General features: G+C 57.1%; 3 protein-coding genes across 4 annotated transcripts; all 3 read right to left on the bottom strand.

The window, feature by feature from the left end:
• Positions 1 to 16: 16 nt before the first annotated feature.
• Positions 17 to 1,425, bottom strand: COX14 (cytochrome c oxidase assembly factor COX14). 2 transcript variants are annotated; one of them, XM_084223506.1, is made up of 2 exons: positions 1,368 to 1,425; positions 17 to 333 (listed from the first exon to the last, which is right to left on the bottom strand). In XM_084223506.1, exon 2 carries the CDS (start codon positions 323 to 325, stop codon positions 167 to 169), a length of 159 nt encoding a protein of 52 aa, XP_084079632.1. In that variant the 5' UTR covers positions 326 to 333; positions 1,368 to 1,425; the 3' UTR covers positions 17 to 166. The 2 variants fall into 2 exon arrangements, with proteins under 2 accessions (XP_084079632.1, XP_084079631.1); XM_084223505.1 differs by having other exon boundaries at positions 1,300 to 1,389.
• A 1,615-nt stretch (positions 1,426 to 3,040) lies between these two features.
• On the bottom strand, positions 3,041 to 7,852 carry GPD1 (glycerol-3-phosphate dehydrogenase 1). The gene is made up of 8 exons (XM_084223546.1): positions 7,742 to 7,852; positions 7,385 to 7,562; positions 6,848 to 6,988; positions 6,290 to 6,428; positions 5,307 to 5,419; positions 4,911 to 5,144; positions 4,386 to 4,492; positions 3,041 to 4,201 (listed from the first exon to the last, which is right to left on the bottom strand). Exons 1-8 carry the CDS (start codon positions 7,780 to 7,782, stop codon positions 4,105 to 4,107), a joined length of 1,050 nt encoding a protein of 349 aa, XP_084079672.1. The 5' UTR covers positions 7,783 to 7,852; the 3' UTR covers positions 3,041 to 4,104.
• Positions 7,853 to 8,824: 972 nt separating this feature from the next.
• SMARCD1 (SWI/SNF related BAF chromatin remodeling complex subunit D1) lies at positions 8,825 to 15,674 on the bottom strand (the record flags this gene model as incomplete). The annotated part of the gene is made up of 13 exons (XM_084223496.1): positions 8,825 to 10,609; positions 10,802 to 10,903; positions 11,143 to 11,265; positions 11,591 to 11,726; positions 12,182 to 12,279; positions 12,390 to 12,551; positions 12,849 to 12,950; positions 13,252 to 13,368; positions 13,853 to 13,975; positions 14,266 to 14,388; positions 14,472 to 14,514; positions 15,248 to 15,435; positions 15,510 to 15,674. The coding sequence occupies 13 exons, from the start codon at positions 15,672 to 15,674 to the stop codon at positions 10,556 to 10,558; spliced, it is 1,536 nt and encodes a 511-aa protein (XP_084079622.1). The 3' UTR covers positions 8,825 to 10,555.
• Positions 15,675 to 16,545: the final 871 nt, after the last annotated feature.

Genomic DNA, 16,545 nt, shown 5'->3' with positions numbered 1-16,545 from the left:
ACATCACCACACTGGCCACTTTGACATGGGTTTTATTGCACTCCATCTGCCTCCCCCAGCCCAGGGGGGACTGGCATAGTGGGGCTGGTTCAGCCCAGGCTCAGCTCCCAGGCCAGTCCCAGCTCCCAGGGCCGGTCCCAGTTCCCAGGGCAGTCCCAGCACGGGCTCAGCTCCCGGGCCCAGGCGTGTTCTCCCGCTGGCGGCGGTGCTGGAGCATCCTCTGCACACGGACACTGCACAGGTAGCCGGCGTACACCGTCAGCAGCATCATGGAGCCCGAGAAGGCCTTGTAGCCAAAGTCTGCCAGCTGCTTTTTGGACACCATGGCTGTACCTGCGAGAGAGACACAATCCCAGGATGGTCAGTGTTGGAAGGGACCTCTGGAGATCATCCAGTCCAAACCCCATGTCCAGGCAGGGTCACCCAGAGCAGGTGACACTGGAGAATGTCCAGGTGTCTCCAGAAAGGAAGACTCCCATGACTCCATGGGCAGCTGTTCCAGTGCTCTGCCCCCCTCCATGGAAAGGTCTTCCTCATGTTGAGGTGAAGCTTCTTGTGGTTTAGTTTAAGACTCTTGCTCCTTGTCCTGTTTCTGGGCATCACCAAAAAGAGTCTGATCCCTTGGAGATATTTATATGTATTATAAGATCCCCTCTCAGTCTTCTCTCCAGACTAACCAGGCCCAGCTCCCCCAGTCTCCCCTCAGAGAGATGCTCCAGATCCCTCAACATCTTTGTGGCCTGCACTGGACCATATCCAGATGTCTGTCCTGATGTGAGGAGCCCAGCACTGGATGCTCACTCTGGCCGAGGGGCAGGATCCCCTCCCTGAGCTGCTGGCACGCTCTTCCCCGTGCATTCCAGGATCCCACTGGCACTTGGGGCTATTCCTCCGCAGGTGCACGATCCTACACTTGCTCTTGCTGAGCCTCGTTAGGTTATTCTAATAAATCGTTAGGTTTTTCTTTGCCCTGTTCTCCAGCCGATGGAGGCCCTGCTGGACGGCAGCACAGCCTTCGGCTGGATCAGCCGCTGCCCCACGTTTCGTATCGTCAGCAGACCCGCTCAGGGTGCTTTCATCCGGGTCGGTCACGGACACGGTGAATGAGACCGGACCCAGCAGCGGTACCCGGTGAGATCACTGCCTACCGGCCCGCAAGAAGGCGGCGGGGAGCGGGGCCGGGAGCGCGGATTCTCGCGTCCCGTCCATCAGGCTATCGCATCCCGTCCCTCCGGACTCACCGCTCCCGTCCCATTCCATCCCATCCCGTCCGGCCCGGTCCGGTCCCTCCGGACTCACCGCTCCCATTCCATCCCATCCCGTCCCGTCCCGCCCGGTCCGGTCCGGTCCGGTTCCTCCGGACTCACCGCTCCCGTTCCGCGCCGCCGCTCCCCCGGCCCGCGTCACGTGGCAGTCACGTGTCTCGTGTCGTCACGTGTGCCGCGGTCACGTGTGGCCGCCGGCGAGCGCGGGAAGCCCGCGCGGTGCCCGCAGCGCCCCCTGGCGGCGGCCCCGCCGCAGTCTCCCCTCAGGGGCCGCTCCCGCCGTCCTCGGCCACGCGTGGATGAGGCCGGAGCTCTCCGGGCCGTGCTGCTGCCCTGAGGCTCGGCGGCGCGGCGCCATCCCGACGGTCACGGTGGCTTCACAACGGTCCCAGTGCCTCCCCGAGGGGCCCAGTAGTTTCTTGAGGATCCCAGTGCCATTCCAAGGGCCCTGGTGCCTGCCCGGGGTGCCCCCAGCCCAGAGCCTCCTTCCCAACAGGCCGCGTTCCCCCAGGTCCCCTCCTGTCCCCCCTGGGGCAGCTGCTCCCCTCCCGGAGCTCCTTTCCAGCCTTTGAACACTGTTGTGCCAGCCCTGCTCTATCCGGGGATCCCGCAAGCTCCAAGGCTGCCAGAGTCACTCTTTCTCCCCTCCTCATCCTTCTTTCCCACAGCAGCAGCTCCCAGGGCTGCGGCACTGGGATGTGCTGAGCCTGCAGAACATAATTCCAAATGGCAAAGGGAAGACTTTTTATAGCTCGGGACATCCAGCTCCAGTGTGGTGTGTTTAAAAGCGAGAGAGCGTTGGAGACCTGGGGCCCTCAGCAAGGGTCTGCAGCAATTCAGGCACTTCAGGGTCAAAGAAACATTGACAAGGGGGATGCACAAAGCATTCCCATCACAGAGGAGCTCCCAGCTAAACACAAATCCCTGCTGGATTCTGCTGCAGCTCCAGGCAGGTGCTGACAGGAGTTTGTGTGAGGGAGCAGAGCCCAGGGACCTTCTCTCCTGCATGAGCTTTGTATCCAAACACTTGGATTCCTTGAAACCCTTGAAGACAAAGAGAACTAGAAGTTGTGCCAGCCCTGCAGGAACACGCTGGACTTCCTTTGTCCTTCCTCCAAACTCAATAAAGCTCCTCGGCAGAGGAAGCCGTGTTGGCTCCCCCCACACGACAGTTCTGCTGAATTTAAAGGTCGTGGAGTGCCTGCTGAGAAAACGTGGCTAATAAAAGGCACAGAAACAAGTGCAGTGCCAACAGATTAAATTCCCCTTGTAAGACACCGAGCAGAGGGCTCAGAGCCCTGGAAAGGTCGCTCAGTACGGGGCTCCTTTAAAGACACACGGGGACAAGGCAAGCCTGGGAAAAGCAGCTGGGAAGAGGTGAATAAAATCTCACAGCGTGCCCTGGGAAGCCCCAAACGTCAGAGGAAGAGAGGCCTGGGGTGTGTGGGGCACAGTACAGTCCTGGCCTGGCTCCTGCTGGCCCCAGGTGAGGACTCTGGACCTGGCTCAATGTTGCAATTCCAACCCGCTAGAGTCCTACAGCCAAATTTTAATCCTGGAACCGTTGCTGAGACAAAGCAAGTGGGACACTGTGTGATGTTGGGGCTAAAGAGGGACCTACAAGGACGTTCTTGCTGTTTCTGGGACAGCACAGGAGGGTGCAGAGCCAGGAGGAACGGGCAGTGCCCTGTTCTGAGCACTCAGCAAGTCCAGCAGGCGCCAACCCGGCGACAGTGATGCACTGGAGCCACAGAACAAGGAGAGCATCTCCCATCTCCTCTCCATGTTTATTGTTATTTCAAAGGAACACTGCTAGTCAGAGACCCCTTGGCTCTGGGACTTGAATGGGGGAGAACAGGGAGCTTTGCAGCATTCCAGCCTTCCAGCCCAGGTAGGATCAGTGACTGCTGGACACTCTGGCCTGAGCAAACAGCTCAGAGGAGCAGAGGGACATGTGGCACCTGTCCGGGCAAGGGGCAAATTTCACAGGCTCAGTATGAAGCCCAAGACCTCTGTCCTGTGATGCTGGACATCTCCATGTACCTGTTGTGGATCATATACCTATTCCTGCCCCCGTGACAGAGGGCAGCTTGCAGCATCCCCACATGAGGGAAAGTGTGAGACCTCCTTCCTCCTGTGACAACAGGGGAGCTCCCCAGGGCTGGGGCCAGGTCTGATGGAGAGAGCAAAAGCTCTAAACAAACAAGCTCCAGAGTGTTCCGGGTCAGCAGGAGCAGCTGGGTGAAAGCAGCACATGGCTGGGTGGCAAGGAATGCCATTGTCTGTGCTGGTGCTGTTTAGAAAGATCCTCAGTGCCTTTGGAAGTCCTGAAAGCTCCACTCACCAGGTGGAGCCTGGCAGGGAACTGTGCCCTCTCCACCAGACAGGGAATGCAAAAGCAGCAGCAGGTAGGGAAGAGCTGGTGTCACCCAGAGTGGCCCATGGGGTGAAGAGGGAGGACTTGGGACACTTGTTTTCCCTGCCAGGCAGTGCCCAGCCCTTATCTATCATGATGGCCCGGCAGAGTCCTTCCCAGAGCTGAATCCACAGTGAACAAGTGGAAGGAGGAAGATGCTCAGCCCTGCTCAGGGCAAACCTTAGCAGCAGCAATTAAACGAGCACTTCAAAGAGAGGAAGAGGTCAGCAGGTACCTCGGTGCCAGGCTCAGTGTCTAGGGCAGTGTCTGGGGCTGGGGAAGGGAACCTCTGCTCTTCCAGCAGTCTGCAGAGGCTCCCAGGAGACCCGGACTCCTTCTGAGGCTGTGGCAGCAGATGAGGTTGGTGTGGGCAGGAGCTCTCAGCACATCTCGGCAGGACCTGTGCTCTGCAGGCAGAGCCCCTTACATGTGCTCAGGGTGGTTCTGCAGACACGCAATGAAGTCAGTGACAGGTTTTCCCTCGTAGCAGATCCGATACACAGCAGTGAAGAGGGGGAACCTGTGGGCAGACAATGAAAGTCACCTCAGATGGCAGAACACTTCTGTCATGGCATGCAGGAGCAGGTGGGCCCATGGCACTGTGCCCCATCCAACAGGCCACTCCTGCCCAGCTGGTGGGGGCTCTCCCCTCCTGCTGCTCCTGAAGAGGTCCCAGCTCCACCCCAACGAAGCCCAGCACTCACTTCTCCACTGCATTCTTGCTCTTGAGGATTCGATGCAGCTCAGCAGATGTCTGGGGACCCTGCAGCTTCTGCCCATTCAGCATCTCCTTCTCCAGCTGCTCGATGGACTGAAACAACACAGCAGTGAGGAGCTGGACCTGCAGCCCTGCTGCTGCACCACGGTCCTGCCCTGGAGCTGGGCTGCAGCACTAGCCAAGCACAGACAGATCCCACAGTGCTAAGGGGGATCACCTCCCTGCCTGCTCACCAGCTTGATGCAGAGATCATAGAATCATGGAATATCCTGAGTTGGAAGGGACCCAAAAAGGTCATCCAGTCAAAGTCCTGGCCCCTCACAGACAGACGAACAATCCCACCCTGTGCCTGAGAGCATTTTCCAAACGCCGCTTGAGCCTTGGGGAACCTGTTCAGTGCCAAAGCACCCTCTGGGTGAAGAATTTTTCCTGCTATCCCACCTATAGCTGCCCTGACTCAGCTTTATCAAAACACATATCAGTGTCAGCCAGCGCTCCCAGCTCTGCTCACCTTCCCTGTCTTGGCAAAAGCCTCAGCGACCTTGCGGTTGCGGCCCCCATAGCAGGTGGTGATGAGGTCAGCAACGCCGCAGCTCTCCAGGAAGGTGGAGGAGGTGACAGGGCCCTTACAGAAGAGTTTGGCAAAGCCAATCATCTCCATCAGGCCCAGGCGGATCACGGCAGCCTTTGTGTTGTCACCGTAGCCAAGCCCATCACAGAAACCGGCTCCTACAGCCACCACATTCTGGAAAACAGTCGCAATGTGCAGGGATCTCTTCCCAACAGAGCTTGGGGCTTGGCTGCATCCGTGAGCAGCCTGTGTGATCCCAAGCACTGGCTGCTGTCTGTGCCAGTGCCCACCATCCCTCCTCCCTGAGCTCCCTGCGGAGCCCCAGGCTCTACTCACCTTGAGAGCCCCACAGATCTCTACAGTGTCAGCTTCCTGCACCACCGACACACGGAAGTTGGGGGTCTGCATCAGGTCCTTCAGCATCTGCCCGTGCTTCATGTTCTTGCAGCCTGAGGAGACAAAGGGACAAGGAAGAAGATGATGGGGAAGACCCATGAGTTAGGTGCATGCTCTCCTGAAGGTCATTCAGTGAGAGGAACCTATTGCCCAACCAATGTTGCAAAACAGTCGCAGGTCCACACAGTCAGGCACACACTGCCTGACAGATAAGCAGTGTTCAATTTTGACATTCCCAGAACACAGGGGACAATCCATGCTGCTGTGTCACACAGGACAGAAATGACTTGCTCAGTAGGTTAAAGTCATCTTCAAAGGTTGCAAATTTGGGGTTGCAGCTTTCTGTCCTGGTTGTCCCTGCAGGGTCTGTGTGCTCACAGGGGTTGCGGGCTCTGCTCCACCTCCCCAGCCTCCTGCCCAGGGTGTTTGCTGCTGTTTAATAAAACAGACACTTTGAATGCCACAACTTCTGACCCAGCAAACAGTTCTGTTTGTTTTGGCTCTGTGCACAGTCCCCAACAGTGTGGAGGGTGTTGGAACTGTCGCCAGATGAACTTCCAAGCAGCCCTGGCTGACAATAACATGAGATCCAGGTGGGCATCCTGTGAAGCCCAAGGAAATCAAGGATGGAAATTATTCCTAAAGGGCCTCTTGTTGCCCACCTCTTTAATTTGTGCCAGGCAGCTGCCTGATGCTGGCAGGAACTTTTAGCTGCACAACTCCGTTGTTAATGGAGTGAGTGACCCCAGCACAAAGCCTGAGCATGAGCTCAGCCAGCTCCTATGGAGCCTCCTGTCTTCCCAGGGAACAGGGCCAGTTCACCCAAGGCAGCAGGAGTTTGAGCTGAACCATACTTCGCCCTTTGCCTCTTCCTGCTAATCACAAATGGAAGCTGCTAACAAGGAGGGCTCTTGGCTCCTTACCAATGGTGGTTTCACAGAACTTCTCTTCTGCCACTTCATTGGCAATATTGGCCCCCATGAGCACGTTCATTTCTATTCCCAGTTTCTCATGGATGATGTCTGAGATCAGCTTCAGCCCATCTGGTCCTTCATCCACGCCCTGGGGGACAGCCAGGGACAGAGATCACAGCATCAATTACACTGGAATAGATCTCTAAGGACATTGAGTCCAACCTTTGACTGAACACCACTTTGACAATCAGACAATGAGCACCTGCCCCTCCTGGACACCTGCCATGCCCCCCAATCCTGCCATTCCATGTGCTGCAGTGCTCTGACTGATCCTGACATGCAGAGCTGTGCCCTGCTCCTCTCAGCACCTGAGATCCCCCTTATGCCCTCACCCTTCTCCACCAACACCTCCAAATCCCCATAAAGACTCTGCCCCCACTTCCCTTCTCCCCCCCACTGCCCATTTCTGATCCAAAAAATCCCTGGATTCCCTTAGCAGCCACTTCAAGCCAGGCTGCTTCCAGCTCCCCTGCCTTGGCCCCTGGCGAGCACTGCTCCTGCTCACACCTTGATGAGTGACATCCCAATGGCCTCTTTCTTCACGTGGCCCTTGAGCTGGTCACAGACTTTGCCGATGAACTGGTGGGGCACCACAAACAGGAGGACATCGGCTCCTGCACAGGCTTTGAGCAGGTCTGGCTCTGCCACCTGAATAGAGTGTGACTGTTGTTAGGGACTGGGAAGATGGATGGGAAGGAAGGGCCCAAAGTCACGATGCCGAGGTCCCTGCCAGCAGAGGGGCTGGTGGGATGATCCCAGAGCAGAATGGGATGATGCCAGCTCAGAGGCAGCCACATGGCTTCCAGCCCAGCCTGCGGGATGCCAGAGCAGGGTCAAAGGTGGGCAGTGAGAGCAGCCAGGGCCGCAGCTCATCCAAGCACAGATGAAGGTCAGTGGGAGGGCATAACTGAGCCCCGCACAGCCCGGTGCATCCCCTGCCTTCTCACCACGGGGTTCCAGCAGCCCCCCCAGAGCTGCTGGCCTCTCTCCAAAGCCCGGCCATCAGCTCTGCCCCTCGAGAGACCGCTGGCAGCCCACACTCACCACGTTGGGGGGCAGCTTGTGCCCCGGCAGGTACTTGACATTCTCGTGCTCCGTGTTGATGATGTCTGTGAGCCGCCGGCCGCCCACCTCCTCCTCCAGCACCCACATGTTCACCTGGCTCTCGAAGCTGCCCAGCCGAGCTGTGTTGCTGGCGGCGATCTTGGCGATGGCCGAGCCCCTGCGAGGGCAGAGGGTGGCTGTGGCTGTGGGCACTGGGGAGCCCAGGGCACCACAGGTCACGCTGTGACCCGCAGGAATGGGGACGGCTGGCACCGCTACCGGGGGTGCCGAGGGGGGACAGGGGGGGACAGGGACCGCGCTATGCTCGCCGAGGGGACCCGGGTGCCCGGCGCTCACCAGTTGCCAGAGCCCACGACGCAAACCTTCTTGCCACCCATGGTGCCGGGAGCGGGGCACTGCGGGCTTGGAACCCGCCCCTGCTATTTCAAGGCTGCCCAAAGCAGGGGCGGCCCCGGCCCGCCCCCGGCCCCGCCTCGCCCCGGGGGCGCCGGGCACCCGCTCCGTGCGCGGCAGGTGCAACGCGCTGCCCTGGAACGGCTCAGCTCCCCCAGAACCAGGAGTCATAGAACCACGGAATCGGGCAATACCCTGAGCTGGAAGGGACCCTCAAAGAGCGTGAGACCAAGCCCCGGACCTGAACAGGACACCCCAGCAATCCCACCCGGTAGCTGACAGCGTTGTCCAAACGCCCCTAGAGCTCTGGCAGGGTCAGGGTTGTGACCATTCCCTGGAGAGCCTGTTCAGGGCCTGAGCACTCTGGGGGAAAATACCCTTTTCCTAATACCCATCCCAACCCCCGTGACACAGCTCCAGCCGTTCCCTGGGGTCCTGACACTGTCCCAGAGAGCAGGGATCAGAGCTGCCCCTCGTGAGGAAGCTGCAGACCCCGTGGCAGAGCACTTGCCAAGCTGACTCGTGACTGCTGAGCCTTTCTGCAGAAAAGCATTTTATTTTCCCCTCTTGCTAAAAAATGCCATTTTGCCCCCAACAAAGGAGCAGGAACCACCTGGTGCAGCCCCAGGACTCCTCAGCTCCTGCCCCCACCACAGCCAGCAGCACTTCCCCTCCCACAGAGGATCCTTCCCTTGCCCCAGGGGCTCCCAGGTCTGCAGCAAAGCAGTTAACATTCTATAAACAAGCAGGGTGAAAAGAATAAATCCCCTTCTGCATAATTTTAAACCTTGCATGTAAACTGTACTTCAGTTTCCTTCAAATTCTGCCCTACTCCCTTGGGCACAATCCAGGCTGCCACAATCCAGCCAAGTGGACACGAGGCAGTTCAAGATTTATTAGCACTGGCCACTGGATTTCCAGTTTTGCTCGTTACTTTGTTTACCACAAAAACAGTTTGCAAAGGCTTAGCAGAGTCTGCAAGCTGGGAGATCCCTCCATGAAGGGCTCGCTATAAAAGGCCAAAATATGAAGAACATTTTCTCTCCAGTCACTTAACCCTGCTGGCTTTGAAAAGAAGAAAGCAGAGATAATCGTGTCCCTTCCCTGGGAGTCACCAGGCTCATCCCCCATGGCAGCTGGGAGAGTGCAAGCTGTCAGCATGGAAGGAGGAGGACAGCTTCCTTCACAGGAGTCTTTTATTAAAACTGGGTGACGTCTACAAGGATACAGTACAAAAAAAAATTTGGTCCATGGAAAAAACCGTAATACTCAGTTAAGAAAAGCAGTTACTCTGCAACAGCTACGTTTGCCTATGTAGGACTCGGCATCCCTCCTGTGGGAGTACCCTGAGGAGTCAGGGGCTGCTTCTCCAGCACCAAGACCTTCACCCCAGTACCACAGAGGAGCATTTCAGAAGGGCTAAGGAGAGGGGAAGTCGAGAGTCTATTACTCACAGACATGTAGTAACACAGACACAAGGAGTAGTAGGGCCACCCAGGTGCTCCAACTCACAGCGGCCTCCCCAGCCACACTGAACTGGGTGAGTGCTCATCAGTAACATGATCCTGCAGCTATTCCAAGAATCAGACCAGCTTTGAGTCCATTTGCATTATAGTCCCGAGCACAAACACTGGGATTGGAGTGAAGAGGAGCTATTTCATTCTCCTGAGCCTGACCACCAGTACCTCATTCCAAGAGGACGCATCAGGGCTGTTACTCCTCACAGTGGAGAAAATCTATTTGTACATTCCTGAACCATGCTGGGCCCTATGGCAGCCCCACAGCCTAACACTTGACTAAAAACCACAGGAGCTTCAGCATGGAAACACCTGCTAACTCACATATGCTTGGAAAAATGTCCATTTCCAAGGACTGTCCTGTCCTTGGACCCTTGGACCCACACGAAGGAGCCTCTGGTCCCCACAGCAAGTGACACAGGACAGCTGTCCTGAAGGAATGAGCCTACAGCTGTCCCTGCAGAATTCCAGGCAGCTGCTCCATCTCCTCTCCCTGTTCCAGGGAACACAAGCAGCCACGTGGTTTGCTGGAAGCCACTGGTAGGTGTTTGAAGTGCATCACTCCAACGCTTCCACATCCCTGCAGGAAGCCAAGGCCTTGTCTCCCTGTGATCCCAGCCTAGGACAGTCCGTAACAGAACACGCAGGGAATGGGGCAGGGGAGAAGGGAGAAGGGAAGAAGCAATTCTCTATACAGTTCAGTAACTTCCTCGAGGAGGAGAGTGACCTATGAGGCAGCCCAGTGCAGCAGCACCCTCTGAGGAGGGGGTGAGGGCAGGGAGGTATGTCAGCTCATGGCATCCTGCCCACCACAGCGCCTGGCACGGGCTGTAAAACGTGGCAGGGAAGAGCCCAGCCACACCTTAAAGCAGAGCCAGGCTTCAGAGCCAGCTCTGAGTGCCCAACCAGATACTGGCTGGGGAGGAATGGGCTGAGAAAAGACTCTGAGTCACTCTGGCTACCGGGGACACTATGGGCAGTGCAGAGTCATGGGGACGCTCATGGAAGCCTTGGGACTGACAAGGCAACAGTCAGGAAGAAAACCAGGTAGAAATGTGTGCTCGTTGGAGCCTGTCTGCTTGCCCCAGGTGTCCTGGACTTGCCCCTGCAGGGACAATGCCAGGATGAATAACGTGGGCCTTGCTGCCAGAGTGGGATTCAGTGAGCTGGAACAGTGAGCTCTGCAGCTCTGTCTCCACAAACAGCTGTGATGCTTCTGCCTGGGGAGGAGCAGAGCAGCCTATGTGTTCCGGATCCCCAGGGCCTGCTCCAATTCCTGCCGTCTCTGCTGCACCTGCAAGAGGAGCAGAGTTGCAGCATTAACACCCTCAGGTGGTGCAGCACCAGAGCACCCAGTCAACACACAGGAGCCAGCAGGGAAAGGGCGGGCTCAAACTGGGACAAAGATGCAATCACCACCTTCCCGCAGCACTGTGCCCCAAGGAGTGCCAGGCACAGGGAGGGACCCCTGCCTGGGGACACTCACCTTGGAGTAGAAGTATCGGCACACGGCTTCCTGCGCCCACGGCTGGAAGTAGAACTCGGCTCTGCGCTCCTCCTCGGGATTCCCAACGACATCAGTCATTGTCTGGGAGCACAAAGACACCACAGCTCAGTGAGTGCAAAAGCTCTGGCTGTGCTGAGCAAACCCACCCCCTTCCCTTTCCTCACAGACATCTCAGTGCACTCAGGTCAGCTTCTTATGCTTGACTCAAATCCCAGCCTCGCTTTCCAAGGAGGAAATTGCCTCCTTCTCTCTGTGGGAGCTCATTCTAATGAGAGAAGCGTGCGAACTGGACCACCTTCCACACAAGACAAAGCCTCTACCTTCAAATCCCGGCACTGGGACTGGAGCCAGTCGTTGATGAAGCCCTGAGGATCTCGGGCAAAGCTCAGCATGAACTCGCGCTGTGTCTTCAGCTGGTTGATGGTCTCAATTGTTTCATGGATCTGAAGGAGACAAACACAGAATGGAACTGCTGAACAGGGGAGAAGTCAGAAACATCAAGGGATCCAACACATGAAGGCAAATTCTTACACTCTCTAGTTAACTTATACTTACCAGGATGTTCAGCTCCTAGTTTCCTGCTCTCTAAATATTACCAATTTTCCCATAGACTGGTTGCTTTAAAAATTACATTTCCAGGTACAGCCACGCTTGTAAACATGGCTCATCCCACTGCAGCTTCCAAACAACAGGGCACTCCTATCCTGTGTCCAGAGACACATCCCTGCCTAGCAACAAGGAGAGCAGACCTGAAGGAGCTTTTCCTACCTTGTTATCCAGAGCAGCAATTTCTTGTTGACTGGCTGTGGAGAGCAGAAAGGAATTCATCTGAGTTTTCAGGGTATCGTCCACCTCCACATCAATGTCATAGCAGGCTGTTTTCTTCTGGTCATTTGGGTCAACACTGGGGACATCCACAAGAAGCCAAAATCAGGGAGTAGCTCCAGAAAGAAGGCAAAGTCTGGGATCAGTTCAAGAAAGCAGCAAATGTGGCTCCTCTGGGATGCTGCAGCAAATGGGCTGCAGGCAGGGACAGGGACAAGCCACGCCACTGTCAGCCTCAGCCCCAAAAGCAGCAAAAGCCCAGCGATGGCTTTGCAGCAGAAGAAATGAGTGATTGCTCCAAGGAGGTATCTATCCACAGCAAAGGACAGCAGGGATGTGGGAGTGCCTCTGCAAGAGGGATGTAGTAATGAGAGGCGGCTGCTCTTGTACAAAGGAACAGTGACAGGCAACAAGGGAACTGCTGCTGAAAATCAGGACATAGCACATCGTCTTTCCGTGCCAACCTCATCCATCCCTCCCTCCCACTCCTTCCACTCCGTCCTGGAAATAGGAACTGCCGCGGAGCAGCCTCACCTGATCACATGATTGATGATGATCGGCTCAGGGGGCATCAGCAAGGCATGAAGCCGTTGTGGGATCTCAGAGAACTTCATCCGCTGCGACTCAAATATCTGTGACAGAGACAGGGCTGAGGGAGGAGGAGGGGCTCACTGCAACCACCCCGGCTGCCCACGCTGCAAACTGATCCAGGTGCTGCTGCTCCAGCCCTGCCACTGCTCACCTGCTGCAGGTACTTGTCACAGATGACAAACTCCCGCTCATGGGGGTCCTGCAGCTTGTGGGTCTTGATGTACTGCCACAGGGCCTGGATGATCACGGGCCGGGTCTGGGTGTGGATGCCCAGCAGCCGAGCCAGGCGCGGATCCAGTTTGAACTGGGGAGGCTGAACAAAGAGCACGCAGAGGTGAGGCAGCCCAGACACAGGTAATGGTGCATGCCCAGCACTGCTGCTCCCAGCATGGAATCATGGAATGGTTTGGGTTGGGAAGGACCTTAACGAAATCTCATTCCACCCCCTGCCATGGGCAGGGGCACCTTCCACTATCCCAGGTTGCTCCAAGGCCTGTCCAACCTGGTCTTGGACACTTCCTGGGATCCAGGGGCAGCCACAGCTGCTCTGGGCACCCTGTGCCAGGGCCTGCCCACCCTCACAGGGAGGAGTTTTTCTCTACTATGCTACCTGGTAATCCAGCATCAGCAGGACAGTGCAGCGCACGTTCACATCCCCCGGCCTCTTCACCTGGAAGCCATCTGTCTCCTGAGTCGTAGCAGTCCTGTGCCACTGGAACATGAGAGGGAATTCAGAAGCCCCCCCAAACATGATTCTCCCTGCTCCTGCTGCTGGATATCCAAAAGCTTTGCCAGTAAAGCAACTGGCACCACCCAACTATAGAAAAGCTCCAATTCTTCCTACTTAGAGTTTGAAACAAGTCAAAAAATTTGTTCCGATCTTCAGCAAGTGAGAGGAAAAGCTAAAGTGAGAATTCAAGAGCTCCCACCTCCCAAGTTATAAATTACACACAAACCCCACCTGCTGAAACACCAACCCACTTTTAGAGGAAACACAGCAAAAAGCAGCTCACCTCTACTAGGTGATTGTCAGGGCCATACAGGTCTTTATCAAGTTCAATGACCAGAGATTTAAAGAAGGACGAAAATTTCCTTTTCTGCTTGGTGGCATCATATTTGGACAGAGCAGACTGCAAGCAACACAGGGAGGAAGAGGGTTAGGGCAGCAAGTCTCAGCACTCAAGCACAGCCACCGTGCACAACAGCTCCTCTAAGTTCTGAACACCTGAATTCACCAACGTGTGCTCAAAAATCGAGTTTCCAAGTCAGAAAGGGAAAGACTGGAGTTAAAGATGAGCTTGCAGGAGTTAAACCCCTCAGCAGTTACGTACAATGCCAGTGCCCTGGTTTTCAGAGCTGGGGACACAAGTGCCACTGAGCTGCTCTCACCAGTGATTCTCACAACTCTAAGAACTTTGGACAACTCATGTCCTGCCATGGGGACACCCATCGGTCTGCAAGCTGGGCTCTCGGTCTCGTCACCATCAGACTCCTTGGAAAACAGAGATGAAGGAGGATATCAAGCCCCAGCTGTGCTCTCAGACACTAGCAAACTGGTTTCACTGCCAACTCCAGATCCACAGGCCCCTCTGAGGCTGGGTACTGCCCACTTACATCCTCCAACAGCCGTCCTTCCACCCGAAGCTCCCACGAGGCGACGGTTCCTTCACCATCCTCCGCGTCCGACTTGGCGGGGTTGAAGGTGTTGGAGATAAAAATACGCAGCTTTCGCTTTTGCTAAGAGAAAAAACATCAGCTAATTAATAATCAGTTAATTGTCCTGCACAGGGCCAACTGTCCCGCACTGGCTTTGGTAAAACTGAGCTCAATGCTCTCAGCTGCCTCACATTCCCCTCTCCTGAAGCTCACAGCAAGGACAGAGGAGCTGCTGGTCCCAGTCCTTGGCAGTGTCCAGAGCACTGGGACCCCTGGTACGCCACACTCACAGGACAGAGCCATTCAGTGCCCTCCTGCTGCCTGAACTCAGGAGCCTGCAGAGCCTAGGTACAAGCCATGGGCCCCCTTACCTTGATGGGGCGTTTCAGAGCCTCCTGGATATCCAGGCGCTTCCTCATGATGGTCTGGTCCAGCTTCCTCTCGAAGGCCAGCAGGTCCATGTAGGCCTGGGATTCGGGCACGAGCTCACGGATCTGTGGCCAGGCAAGGATGGAAATGCCCATCAGCTCCCCAGGCTGCCTCACCTCCCCCGAGCCCCTCCCTGTGTCCCACTCACCCGCTGTGGGAGGATTTTATCTGCCATCTTCTTCTTCTTGGCACTGACAGGGGCAAGAGGCAAAGGAGGTGTGAAAATGGGAACAGCTCTGGGCACAGGAACTCACAAACCTGCAGCTCCCCAGTTACCTGGGCCCTGGTCAGTGTGGCTAACTGGTTAACTCCATGCTCCCCACCCCTCTGAGCACTCAGAAAGGGAATTACATCTATTGGGAAGGGGGTTCATCCGTTGGGAAGGAGGACCTGACACAACGCCCACACCAAGTGACCTTCCTGCCTCAATCAATTTTGGATTGGCTTTTCCAGGAACAGCATTTTAAATCCAGGATGAATTTCATTCTCACTGAGACATCACATCAGGATGCAGGCACATGACATAAACTCAGCCCTGCCCTGCCCAGTGTTGTCCTCCAATGCCAGGGGAATGCACAAGGACCTGACAGGACCCTTCACCCCCTGACCACCGCAGAATGGCCAAGAACTCCAGAATCCTTGAGGTAGGAAAAGCCCTTCCAGACCCTTGACTCCAACCTGTGCCCCATCCCCACCTTGTCACCAACCCAGAGCACTCAGTGCCATGCCCATCATTCTTTGAAAACCAGGGATGGAAACTCCACCGCCCTCCTGAGCAGCCCCTTCCAAAGCCCGGCCATTTCCATGAAGAAACTCCTCCCGATGCCCACGACAGCCCAGGGGATGTTGCTGCTGCCCCGAGACGCTCCCGTTGTCCGGGATGTCCCCGTTAGCCCCGGGATGTGCCCTCTCCCCGTGCCTTACTTGTGGTTGCGGTTGGGCACCGCCTGCGGCTGCACCTGCTGAAGCTGCTGCGGCGCGGGCCGCTTGCGAGCCTGGTCCAGCCCGGCCTGCGCCAGCGCGGGCCGCACGGCTGGGCTCCCACCGTACCCGGGAGGACCCATGGCCGGGCCCTGCGGCGCCAGGCGGCCGCCCGGCAGCATCCCGGGGCGCTGCGGAGAGAACAGACCCGGTCAGCGCCCGACGAGCCCGGCCCCGCGCCCCGCCCCGCGCCGCCCCTCCTCACCGGGTAGGCGGCTCCGGGCAGCGGCGAGCGGTAGAGGCCCTGCCCCGGCGCCGGGCCCATGCGCACCGCCCCGCCCGGCGCTCCCGGGCCCAGCGCGGCCCCGGGCGCGGCCCCGGCGCCGCCGCCGCTCGCAGGCCCCGACTGGAACCCGGCCCGCGCCGCCATCTTGTCTCGCACAAAGGGAGCGGAACCGGAAACGGCCCCGCTCGGCGCGCGGAGCGCCGGGGAGGAGCCGCCCGCGCCCGCCGCCCGCGGCGCCCCCTGCCGGCCAGGAGGACCGAGCGGTGGGATGGGGGTTGGGGTGCGGGAAAGCATCGGGGTGGGAACGGGACCGTGAGCGGTGGGATTGGGGGGCGGGATCGTCCCAGACTCTGGGAAGGGTTGGGGGTGGCAGCCCCCGCTCCCCGGCCCTGGTTCCCTGGTGCTGCAGCCTCCCTTGCTCCGGGATGTGCTCAGGAGGAGGTGGATGTGCCTTTGCCAGGGATGGAGGGCTCTGGTGTGCAGTGTGGCAGTGACACCCCTCACCTGAGCTGCCCGCCGTAACGTTCAGGAGGAATTTCTCCAAGGAAAAGGTGTGGGGGCTGCCCTGGAAGGTGGTGGAGTCGCCATCCCTGGAGATGTCCAGGGAACAGCTCACTCAGTGCTCTGGTGGGGATCACTCACAGTTTGGAGTTGGTGATTTTTTCCAGCCTCTGGGATCTTAGGGATGAAGTTTATGGGAAAAACAAATGGCCATAAATGGGCCCAGTTTGTGCAGGTTCAGGCAGAGCACCAAGAAAAGGATTCCTGTCTCCCCTGGGGTTCCTCAGAGAGCAGGAGGTTGGAGTTAAAGGCCACTTTCTGCAAGTATTAACATTAAGTTCCTTCTCCCTGAAGCAGTTTCCTTTGCTCAGAGAAAAAAGGGACACAAAGCCAGTCAGTCTTAATCCATGGAAAAAGCCAAGTGCGCAGTCACACACGAGTATTAATTAAAAAATTAATGATGATCATGTGATGAGTGCTGCCTGCAGCCTGGGGGTCCCAGCACAGGGAGGAC

Source organism: Fringilla coelebs (genome assembly GCF_963513975.1).
Source record: "Fringilla coelebs genome assembly, chromosome: 30".
NCBI classification, from domain to species: Eukaryota; Metazoa; Chordata; class Aves; order Passeriformes; family Fringillidae; genus Fringilla; species Fringilla coelebs.
Note: the sequence above shows the minus strand (reverse complement) of the source record. Positions and strands in the feature narration are given on the sequence as shown.